At 43.1% G+C, this 19,277-nt stretch overlaps 1 protein-coding gene across 10 annotated transcripts; it reads left to right on the forward strand.

The window, feature by feature from the left end:
• Positions 1 to 2,289: 2,289 nt before the first annotated feature.
• TRPV2 (transient receptor potential cation channel subfamily V member 2) lies at positions 2,290 to 17,442 on the forward strand. Of its 10 annotated transcripts, none has more exons than XM_061363575.1 (18): positions 2,291 to 5,851; positions 6,078 to 6,635; positions 7,076 to 7,275; positions 7,555 to 7,847; positions 8,479 to 8,612; positions 8,938 to 9,090; positions 9,782 to 9,922; positions 10,404 to 10,702; positions 11,144 to 11,320; positions 11,752 to 11,910; positions 12,032 to 12,127; positions 12,655 to 12,725; positions 13,435 to 13,600; positions 14,311 to 14,377; positions 14,465 to 14,772; positions 15,124 to 15,242; positions 16,009 to 16,103; positions 16,882 to 17,442. In XM_061363575.1, exons 4-18 carry the CDS (start codon positions 7,612 to 7,614, stop codon positions 17,010 to 17,012), a joined length of 2,352 nt encoding a protein of 783 aa, XP_061219559.1. In that variant the 5' UTR covers positions 2,291 to 5,851; positions 6,078 to 6,635; positions 7,076 to 7,275; positions 7,555 to 7,611; the 3' UTR covers positions 17,013 to 17,442. The 10 variants fall into 10 exon arrangements, with proteins under 10 accessions (XP_061219565.1, XP_061219559.1, XP_061219558.1 ...); XM_061363574.1 differs by lacking the exon at positions 7,076 to 7,275 and having other exon boundaries at positions 2,292 to 5,851; positions 6,078 to 6,239; positions 6,518 to 6,635; XM_061363577.1 differs by lacking the exon at positions 7,076 to 7,275 and having other exon boundaries at positions 2,292 to 3,431; positions 5,594 to 5,851.
• Positions 17,443 to 19,277: the final 1,835 nt, after the last annotated feature.

The following is a 19,277-nucleotide window of genomic DNA, read 5'->3' on the forward strand; positions in this document are numbered from 1 at the left end:
GAGTGTTACCAGGTTATACCCATGGTCACTGCCTGTCTTCTGTTGAATTTTGACAGCTGCTTACCTTGCAATGGGAATCCTGGCACCTATATGCTGTGTGCTCAGTGTTTCTGTCCTGACACACTTTGCTCTTCACTGATAACCCTGTATTACGCACTATCTTGGTAGTTTGGGGGTTGGAGGGTTTTTTTGTCCATTGTTAGGTTACTGTGAAAGTTTGTTCCTCCAGTGTAACATCACAGTGTCTGTGGTAAGTAAGCCACTCATTAACAGTGTGTTTTTTGCATGGATTCAGTCCTGGCTAAGAAGTTGCACTACTCATTTCCAGAAGGCTGCAGTAAAACTGGTTGTTTAGTTGTAACTAAAACTCATTGTGGTTTCATGCTTAGATTTTTTTTCTCAGTAGTGGGGTTTGCTTCCCTGCGTGCTATACCTGGCTGTGCCAGCATAAACCTGAAGTATTTCTGTAAACAACTCTCCTTCTACCATACGAGATACCTTCCTTAGATTGAGTTTTCCTGTAATTGCTGTTTTGCCTTTGTTATTTCATACTTTTTGCTGTTCAGGCACACATCCAGCTCCTGCTTTTTCCAGCCCAGCTGCCTAGGCAGGCTGCCCAGGGAGGCTGTGGAGACTCATTCCGTGGAGATGCTCACAGGCCGGCTGGCCGTGGTTCTGAGCAGCCAGCTCTAGGTGGCCCTGGTCAAGCAGGGGAGCTGGCTGGGATGTGGAGAGGTCCCTGTGAGCCCTGACTGTTCCCCAATTCTCTCTGGGTGTCTGATAGCCCAGGTCTCCACTCAGCAGTGCACTCACTCCTGTCCAGAGGAGATAGAACACTGAATAGTCACTTTGCTTATCTTCTTCTGCTGCTGTTAAGCTCCATGGTACAACTAGCTGCTTTATCTTCTCTGGCTTACAATTAACAGATGTCCTTTCTCAAGGTGTAATAATTAAGCTAATCTGTGTGGTAACAGATGCTGACTGGTTGGGTGGATAACATGGGCTGCAGGTACAGTTTGCCCTGTTTCAGATACAGGTCTGTAAGTGGCAGGTTGCCAGTGGAGGAGCTTTGGCTGGTTGGGTGAAACTGGATGTGCCCATATGCTTGTTTCCCCAGCTCTGTAGGAAGATTTCCTTGGGTGAAGCTTGTGCAGAAAGTTAATTAGCATTTGGCTTACTAAAAATGCCACATAATGGCACATCCATAAAGCTAAAGCACAAGGAGTGAAATCCCCAGAGCTGTAGTGTTGCAGCACTGCCTGGGTGAAGTGTGGAGCTGGCCTCACTGTGAGGATGTGGGGACACTTGGGCTTGAGCTCTGCTGCTCCTTGTGTTATCCAGGCTTCTGATCCCCTAGCTAATGGAGGGACGGCTGCAAGGGATTTTGTCATTAATGAAATTCTTTGCAATTTATCTTAAATGATGTGAATAAGGGAAATTATGTAAATGACAAGGAAATGTAAAAATGAATGTGCATAACATGCATTGTTTGCACTGAATAAGATAGGAGCAAAAGACACAGGAAGAGGTATCAGGCAATGTAAATGACTGATGTTGTTAAGATACAACTGTGGTGTTACCTCAGTTTGATCTGCTTAGAGCCAACTATTCATAACTAAAGAACTTGATAGGCTTTAGCCAGAATCTATATGCTATTTAAATACAATAATCCTACTGTTACCTACAGGTTCTAATAACATCTAATCCTGCTGCAGGGTGGACTTTGTGACTGGCCTTTGGGGTTGTTTTCTGACAGTTTCAGGTAATTTCTAGCCTGTTCGCTCTTAAAAAAAAATCCCAAGATTTCAAGGGGTTTGCCTTCTGTGCTTTTAAAAACATACTTCAAAGAAGACAACTAAGATAACCCCGTGACAGTGGTATTTGGATATGTTTAGTGTTTTGCTGTGTTAGCAACTGTCCTCAAAAGTAATCCTGTAGGAGAAGTGGGGATTAAGGCAGATAAACATTGGGAATACCTCAGTATGTTTGCAGTCTCATCTGCAGTTCCAAAGGCATTGTGTAGCAGCTATGTCCAAAGATCCTTGGCTGCACAATTTTGTATTTACAGAATGCTGCTGCATCATCCAAACCAGCTTCATTTGGAACTTGAGGTTTTAAATTAGACGGGTTTCTGTTAACTCGTTTGATACAGAAGTGAATGGCTGTAATTCTCACAAATACGCGATTGCAACCCTGCTATTTCTGAAGAATTTCGCACTGAGGCCGTTTACATGGGCAGCAGGAATTCAGGTTTCCTTGGTGGCCACTGGATGTCACTGTTTCTCCACAAAAGCGTTTTGTAACCACCCTTGGGTTTCCTATTTTGCTGTTTGTCAGTGGAGCATTCCTTCAGGCTATAATCCTACAGAAAGGGATATATCAAGTAGAAAGCTATCTCCATATAAGGAATAACATAAGTGGTTGTTTCCTTCAAAGGTCTGAGAAGTATGTATAGATAGGAACCTTTAAATATTATGATGTAAGACTAGCATTTACAGAAATACTGTCATGTAAATGAATTCAGTCCCCAGGGACATCAGACAGGTTCTGACAAGGAATTATATGTAAGAATATTTGGATTTGATTGGGTACTGGCTGGTATCTCTAGAGATACGCATTTCCATCTGTGTAGCTATAACAAAGAGAGCTGCTAAAATTCATGCCTTCAGTATGGGGTTGCACGAAAAGAGACTGTATTTTCCCAGGTGTGAAAGTACAACTTTAAAACAAACTCTTCTTTTTTTAATTAACCATGTGGCTTCCATGAGGTTTGAGTGAAGCACTGCCCTACCTTTTGGTTTGGAGAGAATTTGGTCCATCCTTGTGTGCTCATGCTACAGCACGCTTACCGTTCTCCTGTAAAGGTGAGTTTGAGCTGCTGCTCCTCAGAGCGGCTACAGATGAATGCTGTAACTAAATTACAGGTAATATAAGTGACTTTGTTCTTCTATTTACAGCATCCAGAAAGGATATTAAACATAAGATGGTTTTTTAGTATTTGGTAAAAATGGGCACTTAGGTGAGCAGAGAATACATATCATAGGAAATGTGCTTGTTCCACAGCACCATCTTCCTCATGCTTCCTTTTGATTTCTGCTTAAGCAGGTTCTGGTCATCACTTTTCCTGCCATGAATTACTGTGCTGCATCATATATCATCTATAATTGTATCATGAATATATTCTATAGTAGTATGAAATGGAATTTATTGATTTAACTTAAAGTTTCACATAGTAGTTTAAGAGTTTGACTTCTTTCTTCCCAGAGTTGAGGTTTCCACAGAGTGTGTGTCTCCTGTCAGGAGAAACTTAGTGACACCAGGCACATTTGCATCAGTAAGATAAGTACCGAGCAAGTGCAGGATTCCTTCTTGTTCCTCCAAATTAAAGCCTCAAAAGGCAAGAGGATCACATGGTGCTTTCCAAACTTCAGGTTGGCAGATAGGTGAAATGAATTTACTGCTTTTATTCTCCTTGCATGCTGCTTGGGATGGCTTCTTCCTGAGTCCCAACAGCTTTCAGGACTTTAAGTTTTGGTGGCAAATGCTTGTTAAGCATCCCAACCAGCTCAGCTGGCTGGTATGCAGCAGTGTCGTCATCCCATGACAGACCTTGGAACGCTGTCACTGGCAAGTGCATGTTTGGGCAGATCTTGTACTTTTTCCCTGCCTTGCTCTGAAATGGGAGCACAAGTGTTTTAGCCTAGTGTACTCTGCGGAAGCATGTGCGCATGTGTGTGCACATACCAGTGTTTCTGTGTTCCCCAGCAGCTCCATGGTTTTGTTTTGCTGTGGTGACCCCTCAGCTGGCAGTGATTCCTTTCCCAGCAATCTGCACATTCTCCTTCCTCTGTGTAAGCTATTAAAACCAGATGCGCAGAAAGAACTCTGTTATGATGAACTTTTGTGAGCTGATTTCATTTCTTGGCTGGAATAGTGGGCTGTCTCCCATGAAAGCTGGGGGAAAAGCCCAAGAGGATTTAAACTCTTAAGTCTGAGCTAAACTCCTGGGTCTGAATCTATGTCTGTTGATATCACAGTAAATTAAGTGTAACACAGCTAAACCAAACTGAACTAAATCAATGCAAAGCTGGAATGAGAGATAGGAGAGATGAGATTTGACCTTGCATTTATCTGCCTATGTTTGTTCTTTGTATTTTATTCTGTGGGTCCTAATACGTCATTAAACTTGGAAAGAGTAAGTAGCTTTGCATTGGTCCTGGATCAGCTTAATTTTGAAACACAGGAATCTCAGCAATAAGCTTGTGATCTCGTGCAAAACCATGAAAGAGGAAAAGGCACCCTGCCATTTAATGAGTGTGTTTATAGGAAAGTCTTCTCACAGCCTGTATCTGACTCAAAGTAGAAGCCATCTGGGAATGTTTCTATGGGTAAGGACCACATTGCAGGAAGTGTAGCATCATCGTGCAGTCCTGTCAGACAAGGACTGCTTTAGGCTCGCTTTTGGCTCATGGTAGGTTTGGAAGAAGAAAGCAACAGCCAGAGTTCAGTGTGTCATGATGTGACACCCCTTCTCAATGTTTCTGGACCAATGGTAATTAAAGTTTTGAGATTTGTTATGGAATCTGCCCCACTATGAAGCTGTTGATTAGATGAGCTCTTTACTATTTTGGCAGTTACTAGGGTTCTGTAGATGACCCCTAGATCACATTAAATGCCTTTGTAAACAATCATTCCTCTACCGAGTACAGATGAGAACCACTCTGCAGCAACACTGTGCTGGGGAAGGCTGTTGAGACTGTGGGTGCTGCATGTCATCCTGCACTGATGCTGAGGTCTCAGTTGTGTTAGGAATGGAAGAGAAAAAACTAAGACACTTGGTGTGGGTTGCTGTCCTCTTGTTTCCCAGGGTCCTGTCTTGTGAGTGGTAAGTGAAGTGGTACTGGTGTGTGTACATGGTCTCAGCGACAGGCAGTTACAGGAGTGACCAGTCAGTGCTCCTAAAAGTAGCCTCACCAAGATGTTCACTCCTTTGGAGTGCTCATTTCCTTTTGCATAAGGAAATAAGCACTAAGGGCAAATGAAGTAACTAGTGGCCTAAGTATCTGGAAACTGAGTCTGCTTTGTGCAGTTTCCTGTGCCTGCGATGAGTGGCTGACACTGTACTTTGTACGGTAACATTCTGGCTAGTTTATTGTCTCATACCATTTGCACTGCCTCGTAGCTGGGCTGTGTGAAGTTGTGCGAGGAGAACTGGCTTCCCACAGAGCAGTTGACCTCAGATGTTTCGCTGCTTACTTGCTTGTCCTGGGGCTAACTGAAGGAGCCTTGTGACACCTCACAACGCAACCATGGGCTCTAGCGCTGTCAGGATCAAACCGGCCGCCTCCCTTGAGATCTGAGTGGGCTGTTATTGAAAGCCCTGAGATGTTGCCTCTATATGTGCAGGCATGGGTTAAGCATTATGAATTTGCAATAGCCAGCCAGCTTTCCCATATAAGAGCACTGCACTCATTGGCTCTCTCTTTTACTGAGAAATCTATCTAGTCATTTCCTGTGCAAGCCCTTTGCTTGGCAGAAAGCTATACAGTTGAGTAAATAACAATAATCCATGGTTATTCCTTCTCACAGACAGCTTGGATTCTCTCGTGGACCACCACCATCTAGAAGTTCAATGCTGCACCGTTAACAGGCTGCTATTATGAGTGTGAACATCTCTGCAGAGGAGGAGGACTCTCACCCATGGATGTAAATAACTTGGGGTCTGCTTTCACGCTAATTAACGCTTGTTGGTATTTGGCTTGGTTTATACTGAGAGATTATTTACCCTCTGAAGAATCCCTTGGGACTCCTTGTCAGATCAGTTCTTGGGTGGAGCTTGCAGCAACTTGGGGTAAGTGCTGTGCTCTTCCTCTTTTGACAGCAGGGCTTTTCTGTGCTGCACTACTCAAAATGGCTTGCCAGAGTCACGGAAAGAAACAACTCAGCTCTTGAGTAGAGAAGTGAAAGTTGAGCTGGCAAACAGAGAGTGGTCTCTGATTCCTAGGGACGGACAAAGTGGATATATATATTATAGGGTCCTTTTTTATAGGACCGTTTTGCTCTCTCTTTTAAACCAGACGGTCTGTCTGTACAAGGCTGACAATAAATAACTCTCTCCAGTGCTGTGGAGAGATGGAAACTGCAGCTGAGAAATGATTTTGGGGAAAGGAAGACAGAAAAGCACAAGCAAACTATTACAGAAGTACAAATAGCTCTCTAAAGGATCAGCAAATATACCAGTAAGTGTTTTTGGGGAGGAAACAAGTCTGAAAGGGTGCTATACGGTGTATGCTTGTGTGTGCAGAGGAATGTTTGTCATTAGAGCGAAGACTAAACTGAATGGCTGAATTATCATAATGGTTTGTCTTGAAATCAGCCCTTGGATTTCCTGCTGTGATCTGCATAAAGATCGTTTTGTGGCTGTTTACTGCCTAGAACTGTGTTTCTTCATATCCTAATCAAAGGCATAATGCCTATGCTTTCTTATGTATGTCAGTTTACCTCTTTGATGGTACAGGCTATGGAGTCTGGCTGTAGTCCCAGCAAAGGAGATTTTGCTTCAGGGAAAACCTGTTAACCATTTGGAGGGAGTACATGTGAATAAAACGGAATTATTAAAGAAAGCTTTGCTTCAGGTTGGTAATCGTGGATTACCTTGCTGCCTCACAAACTGTTGTGAAACTGGAGTCATATGCTGATGACAGATAGCTTGCACTGGGTGTGGATCTGAGATGCATCCAGATGTATATGAAGAGGTGTATCAAAAGAGTAAAAAAGGAGTACAGGACATACTTAATAAAGTGGGCTGGCTGTATGCTCTGATGAATACTGATGTTCTCTTTGCAGCAGATCCAGATCCGGCTTTATTGTTGGGAAACCTGTGCTCTATGCAGGCTCTGAGGGCTCTTGAGTGTTCACCTGGCAGCTGGGCTGTGTGTCTGCCTGTGGTGTGGGGCTCAAGTTCAAACCCTGTGCTCACATGGATAGGCAACAGCTCCAAACACTCCTTTTGCCCCAGGATGAAACATAAGAATGACTGAGGGGAACGTAATTTGCATATATGCTTTCCGTGTAGAAACAGAGTAATGCTTATCAACAAAGAACATGAACAAACTTCCCACTCTCTTGCAAAGGAGGCCTACAGTTAATCTTATCTTTTTGGCCGCTTGGTGACTAGCGTCTATTGGCTGCATTGAGGCAAGAGCAATGACTGTAGTCTCCTGAAGATCCACTTTCTTTGCCTTTTAAGTAAGGAACCTGTGCTGTTGCCAACAGGTGAGGTCATCTCACAAAGGGGGTTCAGATGTTCTGCAGACCAGTTGCTTGTATTTTATGAACTGCTTGTGCACTTCTTTTCCAGCAGTACCCTATCTAAGGCCTTGTATTTATTCACATGCTCCCACTGTGCACAGTTTCACTGAGTCTCTCCCTCTCAAGGGTCCCATAGTCAACTGTAGGAACGCTGGACCTGGAAGCGTGCTTTCCTCTCTGTGCTGCATTGAATACATTCTAGGTTTGTGAGCAAATGATGTCAATTCTCCCTCTCCCTTGCAGGTTTAGTCTCCTAGCGCAGAACATCTTTGGTGATCTGAAAGACCATCTCTCTTAGAAATGGATAACTTCACAAGTGGGCAGCCAGGCCCAGGTCAGAGGAACAGGCTGATAGGATTGCTAGAAACAGATGACAGTACCGCAGAAGATAAACGTGTGCCTAGTAAAAAGGAAGAAAGATCAGGACCTGGAAAGAGAGAGCAACGTCCCTTGGAGACAGCGTATCAGGAGGAAAGCAGTAATTTTCCTCCTAAAATCAAGGTTAATCTGAACTATCGGCCAGGACTTGGTAGCAAGTGAGTAACTGTTGGGTATTTGACAAGGCTGCAGTCCTTCCTTATCTATACTGATCCCTGCTGCTGGGGGCCTATAGGCTTCACAAAGTCTAAACTGAAAGTGGCAGTGTAGAAGTATTACAGGCATCTGGTGGGAGGTAATTAAAAGAAGAAAGAGGACATATTAGCCCTTTCCTTCTGCCCTTGGGAGGTAGCGTGTATGTTGTGTATTTTGTGTAAATCTGAACTAACACTAAATAAGCCAAGTTGGGTGTAAGAGCATCTCAGTATGGAGCCCTATACTTGCCACAGAGGGATGTAAACCAGTTCAGAGTGTTTTGCACTGTGTGTGATGGGACTGACTCTGGTCCTGCAGCTATCTTGGGCATCTCTGTCTTTATGCTCTGGGTGTATTCCAGGGTTGCACATCAGGCTGGATCTGGGAAAAGCTCCAGCTGATGGAAGGAGCAGACACTTAAGAGAATTCTGGGAAAGAACTGTCTCTATTTTTCCCTTGACTTAAAAATAAAATACTTGTTTTTTCTGACAAACTTTTCTGCCTTCCTCCTTTCTTACACCATCTCTCTAGACCTTACTGCACACTCTTGTCTTCTGCTCTCCAAAACTTCCTAACACTGAATTTCTTCCATAGCCAAAAGGACCCAAATCGCTTTGACAGAGGCAGGCTCTTCAGCGCAGTCTCAGGGGGCAGCCCCGAGGCACTGGATGGTTTACTTGAGTACTTAAGGAGGACCTCCAAATTTCTCACCGACTCTGAATACACAGGTAGAGTCCTGCGCAGTACTCCATAACTAGGGTTAGCAGAGGCAGTGCTTCTCAGTGCAAGGGGGAAGCAGGGGAACCTGCTCATGGTTCTTTGCTATCTCTAGCCCTCTGTCCATACTTTTATTTTCCTAACGTCCACCTGAGGATGGAGAATGCCATTAACTATATATATCTTAAGGCTTTTGCCTCTACTCCAGACTAAAAATACTAAGAAAGGCCTTTAGAATAATTATTTGGTCCTACAGTGAGAGTTAAGTTCTGAATCAAGTAATAGAGATGTGTGCAAAGCATGTGCACAACCCGTTCAATTCTCTTTTTCTGCTAGATGCAAATACTGGGAAGACCTGCTTAATGAAAGCCCTGTTGAACTTAAAAAATGGAAAGAATGACACAATCCCACGTTTGCTGGAAATAGACCAAAATACACACAATCCCAGGCCACTTGTCAATGTGGCATGCTCTGACTGTTACTACAGAGGTAAGGATTCTGTTTTGGTGCCATATCAGAGCACCTTTCTCGTTACCTGAGAAAGGGGTGCAGATATAAGGAGAAAGAACTGGAGCTTATGCAGCACTGCAGTTCCAGAATTCTGGTGCAGTTACACTAGCAGCCCACTCACCTTATATTTCTGATGCTGGTACTGCATCTTCTTCAGCTTTGAATTATACACTTCTGTAACTTCTTTCTTGGTCTATAAAATGAATGATGCATGTTTAATAACCTGAGAATATGAGAGGATATGCTTGGGAAAGTTTAAAAAGCATGTCTAAAGGGAAAAAAGAAATGGTATATCACTATTAAAGTATGAGTTCTGCTGTTTGGGTTATTCCTATAACAGCAGACACGCAGCGTAGTTATGTATGTGTACGATCATCTTTATCTTTTCATGGCTGCTTGGGATTTTAGTGCCAGGCAGGGGCAGTTGTCTGGTCTTGTGCTGAACTTATGACAGTCTTGAGGGTTTGTCTTCTGACTCAGTGTTTGCAATGTTCTTTTCCAATGAATGCTGTTGAAAGTCATCAATTGCCACCCACCCCCTGCCCAGCAGTGAGGCTGTAGGACTGTTGTGCAGAACACAGTGATTGTTGAAATAGCACTTTGCTGAAGAATCCTTTGCCTGTTTCCTCTGATAGTGGCACTGACTGGTGAGTTTTGCCTGTTTCTTTAGGCCAGACAGCACTCCATATTGCCATAGAGAAAAGGAGCCTAGATTTAGTGAAGCTTCTAGTAGAGAATGGAGCTGATGTCCATGCCAGAGCCCACGGTGAATTCTTCAAGAAAAAGAAAGAAGGAGTTTACTTTTATTTCGGTGAGTCAGCGTGGAACATGTTCCTTTGCTTTTTATATTGCCTTACTGTATGCAATGCCACTAATTCTCAGTTGGCTTTGCCCCTCTGTGCATGGGTTGGCATCTCCACTGTCCTGTAGTCAAGATCTTGACTCACTTGAATGGCAGGATCCTTTCACAGACTGAGGTGTCCAATGAGCATTTGGCATCGTCTTTGGTTTTATGTGTTTTAATCCCATCTGAGGAGTCTCAGGCAGAAACAAGCTCTTGGTTAGTTTAACCAAATTAGGGGTCCGGGAAAGTGCTTCAGCTGCCCCCAGAAATAAGGAGTAATTTACTGCAAAACCCTTTCTGAATCTGGAGACACTGAGGAAGAATTTGTTCTGTGTTCCAGTGGTAAATATATAGGCTATATATATTTTCCTAGAATTGCTTTAATTTTTCTTTAATTCTTTTTCACCTGTTTCTGCTTCCCCTTCAAATACTGTCCTCATCTCTTCAGGTGAACTTCCTCTGTCCTTAGCTGCTTGTACCAACCAGCCTGAGGTTGTGGAATATCTTCTAACCAATCCCCACCAGAAAGCCAGGCTCCAGGAGCAGGACACACAGGGCAACACAGTCCTCCATGCCCTGGTGATGATTGCAGATGACACTGAGGAGAACACCAAGTTTGTGAGCACAACATACGTTGAGATCTTAAAGGCAGGTGCGAAGATTGACCCAATGTTGAAGCTGGAGGAGATTGTGAATTATGATGGATTAAATCCTCTTCAGCTTGCTGCCAAGACAGGCAAAGTGGAGGTAAAGACAGAGGGGAACCCTGGGGTGGCTGAGAAACAAGGAAAACTGTAGTATATTTCCTCAGCTTCGGGTTTTATGTAGGAGCATCTTGCACCCAACCTGTAGTATGCTGATGACAGTGGCAGTGCCACAGGAGACAATAAAGGAGGCTTCCTCCAGGCTACTGCACTTAATGCCCTACAGAGTCTGAGCTGGCTGGTGCTGCTCTCTGTCCCAGCAAAGACAGCTGGTCTGGACTGAAATTGGTTCTACTTCTGGAGGAGCTGATACAAGGTGTAGTTAGATGAATGCTTGCTTTTAGCTAGATGATCTGGTGTTTGGATATATCAAAGCATATGCTGCAGAAAGCCAGGTGTCATGTATTTTGAAGGTGATTTGGGTATTCTTGTATTATTCTACACCTTCATTGCATACACATGTATACATCTGGTTTCTCTATAGATCTTCAAGCACATTATCCAAAGAGAGATCAAAGACCCAGTGTACAGGCACCTGTCACGCAAGTTCACTGAATGGACCTATGGGCCTATCCATGTGTGTCTCTATGACTTGTCCTCTATAGACAGCTTCGAGGAGAATTCTGTGCTAGAGATTCTGGCATACAGCAGTGACACACCGGTGAGTCCTTCAACTGAAAGGCAGCAAAATCTTTTCTGCCTTTCTGTAGTGTTGCTGCTGTATTATGCAAATCATTTCAAGTTAATGTGGTGTTTTACATGATCGTTTTTCTGAAGAAGAAAAACATTCTGGAAGTATTGGCACATTTTATTATTTGTAGTCTGCTTGGTATACCTCTGATCATCTATAATATGAAATTCTTGAGCCTTTGGCAGTCGTAAGCCTGGATGTGTCCAAATACCTCGATAAAGCTGAGCAAAAGTAACTTCTTGTGGGATGGTTGATTTCTTTCATACTGAAAGGCTTGACTGAATAAACCCTTAGCAATTCCCTAGTTGGAGCCACTGACCTCTAACCCAGAAAAAGACAATCCTCTGGTGAATTTGCATTCCTGTTGACACATGAGTACATTTTTGTTTATTTTTCCATAGAATCGGTACAAGATGGTGGTTTTGGAGCCACTGAACAAACTGCTTCAGCAAAAATGGGAAACATTTGCTTCCAAGAGATTCTACTTCAGTTTTGTCTCATACTTGTCATTCATGATCATCTTTACAGCCATTGCATACTATCAACCCCTACGCGTAAAGGTAGGTCTAATCTTCTTTTCTCTAAGAAAGGCCTGATTGGATGAGTTTAAAAGGTGCTGTGTGGTTATCATTACTACCTTGGCCTTCTTCAGTGGGTTTTTGTTTTGTTTTTATCCTGCAGCCTTCCTTTCCAGTGGAATTCACAGCTGGAGGCTTCCTGTGGGTCTCTGGACTCATCATTATCTTGCTAGGAGGCATTTATCTAATCTTTGCTCAGGTATGGGTGTCTTGTGTTTAGTTCCATTGTAAGAAAGGAAAAAAAAAGAAACTCACTGACATGAGGGCAACAGTCTCAGTTCTCCTGATATGAGGATGTGTATGAGTGGATGGCAGGAGGGAATCCTGCTCCAAGACACAGTGTCAGTGCAATCTAATAGTGACAGGGGTGGCACAAGCCATGTTGCTGGGCAAGAGGAAGATTAAATTCACAATAGCAAATAATTATGAGAGACTTCTGTGACTTATAGTACTAAAATTCATCCTTGGCATTTAGTGTAGTCTATTAATAAAGACATAGGACTGAGCCATGATTCAGCCCTTGTTTATCCATGCACTTTATAAAGAAGGCCTTTCTTTCATCTTGGAAGGATGAATAGGTGAAATTTGGGATTTTGAAAATGAAAGCATGAAGAGAAGCTTATGGAACAAACCTTGCCCCTGAGCAATAGGCTATGCTGGGCAGGAATCACTCTCTAGCATGCCCTGTTTTTTGATGAATGGCTACCATTGATTTTTCTCTGCTAGAGTCTGTACTTGCGGAGGAGACGCCAGTCCCTGAAGACTATGTGTTCTGACAGCTGCATTGAGATCTTGATGTATGTCTCTTGAGGTTTTTTGCACAGTGAAAGCATGGGTGAAATTGGTTCTCTGCTGCGTGCAGCTAAGTTGCCCTAACATTTCTAGAGAGATGGTGAGCAGGAAAGATTGATTCTCTGCCACTGTCTCCTCTTTCCATCCCTTCCCTGCTTGCTTCTACTTGCAGCATCTTGTCATAACCTTTTGTTGTAATGGACTTTTCTGGGTATGCTCTGTCCTTAGATTTGTAGCGGAACACAGTGAAGGTCAGACCCTCAATTATTCCACAAATAAGAACATACACTTCTTAGACAAAGAGCTTAAGTTCTCTATCATACTGTCACTGTGGCTCAGAGTTGACTGAAAGGAAAATAACTCCTCAGTTTTCTGAGGAGAAGTGTGTGTAGATGCATGTGTGTGCATGTACGTGTGCATGTGTTCATAAGTGTTTTATTTTTTCCACCTAATATCAGTTATGTGAGTTACATTAAGCAGTTCAGAGTTTCCATACTGCGAGATTAACCGGTTCATAACAAAACTGCAGCAGCTTGTGGGTTGGGTTATAACAGGATTTGCTTATATAAACTATGTGTCTGATTAACTGCCATTTTATATGTTCCATGTAGCCTTGTAAAATGTGTTTGCTTTTTCTTTCAAAACAGAACAGATCTGCAAATGGGCCTTTTTGTTGAAGTAAGTCACGGTGTCACTCATTCTGTTTCTCTCTAGCTTCATCCAGGCTTTCTCATTGCTGCTGTCAGCAGTCCTTTATGGTGCAAGTTCAGAAAACTATGTGGCAGTGATGGTGTTCTCCCTGCTTCTGGGATGGGTGAACATGCTGTATTACACTCGGGGCTTTCAGCGCACTGGCATCTACAGTGTCATGATCCAGAAGGTCAGTACTCAGTAAAAAGCTTTGTATGAAAAGCTTTTGGGTGTGAGGAACTATTAGAAGTCCTGCAATGACTTTTCTTCTGTCAGGACCATGAAAATTGTAAATGGGATTGATATACTGACTGTGGAAATAAAGATACTGCACAAGGAGATTAGATCGGTGTCTTCAAGGAAGTACATTTTCAGCAAACTACTAGTTTGCTATCTTTGAATTTAGGAAGTGGCAGCAGCTGACATTTCCCTGTTTGCCATAAGACAACTCAAAACTAGCAGTCAAAACTAGCGCAAGTTCCGTGGAATGGGCTGGGCTGGGAAATGTTTCCAGGTCCATAGAGGAGAATGGGACTAGAAAGACAAGACAAAGCAGAGGTGAAATGTGGTACCAGGGAAGAATTCTGGTCACCACTTGTGTCAAACACTATGGACGTGGAAAAAGATGTGTGTGTTACAACAATTCAGAAGCAGCCGTACTGGGGAACTGACATATTTGTTATGTTTGTGTGAATAGGTTCTTAGAAACAACAAATAAGTTCATGCAGTGCTGTCAGATTAAGCTACAGCGATGTTACTTTCCTGAGGAAGTAATACGTATTAGTAGTTTCTTAAACATATTGTTACTGGGGGTTGGTTTATGATGTGTGAGAGCAGGAGATCATCCATGTGATTTCATGTGAGATAAAGAATGGTGCTTCCTTCTCATTTGTGTTTCAGACTATTCTGAGAGATCTGCTGCGTTTCCTCTTGGTTTATATGATCTTCCTCTTTGGCTTTGCTGCAGGTAAGGACTTGCTCAGGATTATGTTGTAGTCTGGGCTTCAATAAATACATTTTTATAAAGAGGTTTCGAATCCTGTTTTTCTCCTAGCTCTGGTTACACTGATGGGGGATGCTCCTTCGGTCTCTCAGAACAAGTCTCTTGCTCATTTGGAGAGCACTGGGAACCATGCTATGTACGGTGGGCTGCTTAGTGTCTCCCTGGAGCTCTTCAAGATCACCATTGGGATGGGAGACCTGGATTTTCAGGAACATGCCAGATTCCGATACTTTGTCATGCTCCTGCTGCTTCTCTTTGTGATCCTCACTTACGTTCTTCTGCTCAACATGCTGATTGCGCTCATGAGTGAGACTGTCACAGATATTTCTAGTTACAGCAAAAGCGTCTGGAAGCTGCAGGTGAGGCATGGTGCTGCTTAGCGGTTATGTCATGGCCTAGACTCCTACTTGAGTCTCATAACATCAGAGGTGGCGGTGCCTGTCTTTGTCCTAAGCCTCAGCTGTAAACTAAATCCTATCATTTTTAGATGTATTTAAAACTCTTGCTTTTTGGGTGGCTACCAGTCAGTCCAGATCCACATGCATAAAAAACTTGAGTGACTGGCACTATTAATCTAAGGACACTTTGGGATTGGGTTCCAAAGTGATTTTCTGAGTCAAACTAGTTGCTGATTGGGAAAGATTAAATCGAAAAGTGGGGTTGGGCTCTGTATGATCTGTTTTCTCTCTGACATGGACCTCTTCTTTCAGAGGGCTATTGCTATTCTAGAGATAGAGAAGGCCTGGCTATGGCGCCAAGGTGGGAAAAGGAGATCTGGCTGCTTCATGTCAGTGGGCCTCAATAAGAAAGATGAAAGGTGGTGCTTCAGGTAAGACAGATGACCATTACAGCCTTGTTACAGGTTCTCATGATTCATAAGCCATGAATAACCCTGAACCACCACAGGGAATTTCAGCACTGATTCAACAGAGTGCCTCAACCACATGTTCCTGGGTACACACAATTTGGTTGGTGGACGTTTGAGAGCTAGTTGAACCACCAACACATGCTGTCACCCAAAGATGTCTTGTTTAACCTACATCTGTGCAAGCATTTCTGGTGGCAGAGTGTTTCCAGTGATGCTTTCTTTATTGCTGTGAGTATAGCTGTAGAGCAGGGTGTGGTGAGAGGGCTGGTTGCCCCTTCACTCGGGAAGATGCAATTGGAGTGCAACAGGAGAGGGCAGCACTCTTCCTCACATAGAGGGGCTAGGAGGGCAGATGAACTTTCTCCAGCCAGTGAAAAGAACTGCAGCCAGCACTTCAGTAACTCCAGTGTGTTACAGAGCATGTATAGGAAGTGGAACCTTGGAGCATCCTTTGTATTAAGCATGTTCCCTGTGAGGAACTGGAGTGTTTTAAACCAAACAACATAGACCAGCACACAGTGTGTATGGGGAGAACATACAGACCTCATGGACTTAAACTACAGAAGCCCTTTATTCAAAGAAAAGCTCTGTAGGGCATTGTTGTTACAGCTAAACCATTAGGATTGTGTTGCCAGCATGAGCTGGGTTTGGATGCTGTGGGACAATGAGATCTGAGTTGAAATGCTGTGTTCCATGTATCAGTTTCTGTTGTATTTTGTCTCTCCAGAGTGGAGGAAATTAAATGGACTGATTGGGCAAAGGATGTGGGAGTTCTTAAGGAAGACCCTGGCAACACCAATGATTCAGAAATAAACCCAGAAGGTAAAATAAATAATGAAAAAAGATCTTTCAGGGTTTTTTTTTAGCTTCCTGTGCTGAGCATGGCATGGCATGTTATTAAGGCTTTGGTAACAGAAACTTCAGGCAGTCTGGCTTGCTCATGAAATTGCTTCCACACAGCATCCCTCAGTAGCAGCAGCATCACTTGTGAACTGAGAAAATAAAGAATTAGAGTAGGTATGGACCTAGTCAGAGTTGGGGAGCAAATAATGAGGATGAATGAGATGCCATTCCTACTTAACCTCTGATAGAAATGGGCATGAAATGCTGCTGAGAAAAGTGAGAGTTGTTCTTCCCTTTCATTCAGTAGCCTAAATAGATGGTGCTGTCTCTAAGAAAGGTAAAATTTAGGCCCATTCCTAGCGCAAATGTTAAAAACTGGAGGGCTTTTAGAGCACAAATCAGGGCATTACTACTGGCAACTTTGGCAAATTCTGCCAAAGATAATTATGTTTGCGTCCTTTGTTACACCTGGGAAGCAGCTCTGTGTGGGAAATGAAGAGCTGTTACTCTCTAGAAACTTTCTTCAGCCTGGCAGAGAGCTTGGTCAGAAGCTCCACTGGATTGAAATACAGCCTCCTACTCTTCCAGCATAGGTTCTGCCTAGATGCCAGCTTTCTAGGACTGGGGATGTTGCGACACTTAAAATACTATCTCATGTATGTTGGGATTTCCCTAAACCTGCACCCTTCTAAAAACTGGATCCCTTTGTCAGCCTCCTGCTGACAAAGGGCTGCTGTTTTTATGTCTCCTGCTATAGAGACAAGATCATGGAAACGGATGCCACAGAAACAACTGAGACCAGCTGGTTCAGAGGAGCAGTCACTATTGCAGCCCCAGATGTCAGCAACTGAGATGATGCCTCTAGAGGGACAAACCAGGAATCCTTAGGAGGTTTTCTGGATTGCAACCTTGCTTCCACCTTCAAAGGAGCAGTTCTTCCTCTAGCACCTGGAAAAATTGAAGACATTATCAGTATTAAAGTGCATTTAATCGAAGACTGTGATTCAGCCTGTGGCTTTAAGTATTTTCATGCACTTTAATCATTAATTTCCTCTGAAGATACTATTTTTATTCAGCGTTTTTTTGCCTGGCACTTTCTTATTATTATGTCTAAAGGTGCAAGAGCAAGATCTCAGGGCAGCAGGAGTGGTCTGTGGGAGGCAGCACTTTCTGAGCTGTATAGAAATAATGTTGCTTGCCATAGAGAAGCAGAGGATGAAGTGACTGATCTAAGAACAGGTCAACTGTTATTCTTTTGTCACAAGAGACTGCCCTGAAGTGCTTTGGAATAAAGACTGTTGTAGAGTCATAAAAAGTTGCTAAGGATGGGATTAGCTTCTGTGCAGAACACTGTCGATATGAAATATGAGTGGACAAATACTCTTCAGTCATCAAAAGCTCTACTGATTCTTTGTGTCAGTGCCTGCAGTGCTCAGTGTGTAGCCCATATCAGAACTCCCATTTTACAGTATTATAGTGAAGTTGTTTGCACGATGTGCACACTTGCTTAAGAGCACAATAGTGACGTGGGTTTCCTGGGCCTGTAACTTCACATGGGGAATTTCTGAAACATCTGTCTTTCACAGGTTGCTTTGTGTCTGTAGAAAACAGCAGCAGAATCCTGCTCATGGCTTCTGAGAGACAGATAGACCACAATGTGTCATGTGGTTAACGTTTCCTGTCAGTCTTGATGAGCATCCTGTCTTGCTGTAAATGATTACAAGGACTTCATTGCTTTTTGTAATGTGCACACTGCCTCAGGCAGGATGAGCAGTGTACTTTGGACTCTGTGAAAGAGGTAAAAATGAGCAGTCTCATTTTCAGCCTTTATTTAAAAATAATGAGTATTTTTGTCAACTGTCAATATAGCAAGTGTACTTCATTGAAAATGTTCATCTTTGGGCATGTTTTCAGAGCTTCAGCCTCTCTCAAAAAGGAAGAGATGTAACTATAAGGCCTTATAAAATTCCTAATGCTATGTCACCAAGCACTGTGCTGAACACACTGCCACACAAGTTAGTGACTTTTTCAGGACTTCATGTCAGTTTACACAGCCACATCTGTAAATGTAACAGCTGATGTTGCATTGGGTGCACCTTTCATACAGACAGTGGCTCATGATACCCCTGGAAAAGCTGCAGGCTACAAATGTTGGCAACACCTTTCCTTCAGTAAGATGAACTGCACAACTGTAGATCTCTTGTCTTTCATTTCTACTCTGAGCAAGTGAAGCTAGGAGGTTTGTCTTTTGGAGGCATTCATCTTAATCCTGTTGCTTACTACTTGCATGTGACTGGCAGCAAATGCATTGCTTTAAAAACTTATTTCCTGTCACTTCAAATGGATTCTTCCCCTGTGCTGTACAATTCCCTTTGCAGTTTCACTGCATTGGGTCTCTGAACTGTAACTAACTTGTCTCACTCCAGCTTCTGCTGTCTTGCTTTGTGAAGCCTTCAGCAGCTTTTTCCATCTATGGCTTTGTCCTAAATGTTCCCAAGATTTGGCAAGGTGCTCATATTGCACAAAAGGATCATCTGGCATATAGTGATCTATTGCTGTGCTTGATGCTTTGCTGTGCAAGGGACACCTCGAGATTCTCAACAAACGCAGAATCAGATCTGCCATCCCTGCCTGGAGTCTTAATAAAGAGAAATCTTGCTTACTGGCAGTGGTTTTGATAGCTATGAGCTGTGACAGCTTGCTTTCAAGATAACCTGCCTCTTCAGCCATTCCTTGAGACTGCTTCTCCAAATCCTTTTTTTAAGGGATTTAAAATGTTAGTTTATCTTTAGATCTGCATCAAAAATGTTCTTAAACATCTGGTGTCTGCTCTGAAACAGGGCCCTAGCATTCCTTGTGCTTCACAGTGACACTACAGACCACCAATCTCATCCCTCTCAAGCTCATGAGTGAAGGATGATGGACCCCAGATAGGCACATGCAGCAAACAGATAGATCAGGTTGGTCAGAAGATTCAACAGTGCCCAGGCTGCCGTACAGTTCTTGAAAGGAAAAAAAGGAGAGTTTTGAGGAGTTATAACCTCTCTGCAGTGAGAAGTGAGTTAGCCTTATTGAAATTAATATCAATAACCTCCCAGTTTGCTTTATTTTCAATGCACAAGGCTCCTCTTTGGTTTCACCTTCTGAGTCACT

The sequence above is a fragment of the Neopsephotus bourkii genome, unplaced genomic scaffold (assembly GCF_033783945.1).
Source record: "Neopsephotus bourkii isolate Nb327-2 ecotype Australia unplaced genomic scaffold, CSIRO-AGI_Nbou_v1 NB_1154, whole genome shotgun sequence".
Taxonomy (NCBI): Eukaryota; Metazoa; Chordata; class Aves; order Psittaciformes; family Psittacidae; genus Neopsephotus; species Neopsephotus bourkii.

Bases quoted from the DNA above. Each gene is read 5' to 3' on its own strand.
- TRPV2 (XM_061363575.1), top strand. From the start codon at position 7,612: ATGGATAACTTCACAAGTGGGCAGCCAGGCCCAGGTCAGAGGAACAGG. The intron at 7,848-8,478 runs GTGAGTAACTGT...TTTCTTCCATAG, and splicing joins CGGCCAGGACTTGGTAGCAA to CCAAAAGGACCCAAATCGCT. The intron at 10,703-11,143 runs GTAAAGACAGAG...GTTTCTCTATAG, and splicing joins CCAAGACAGGCAAAGTGGAG to ATCTTCAAGCACATTATCCA.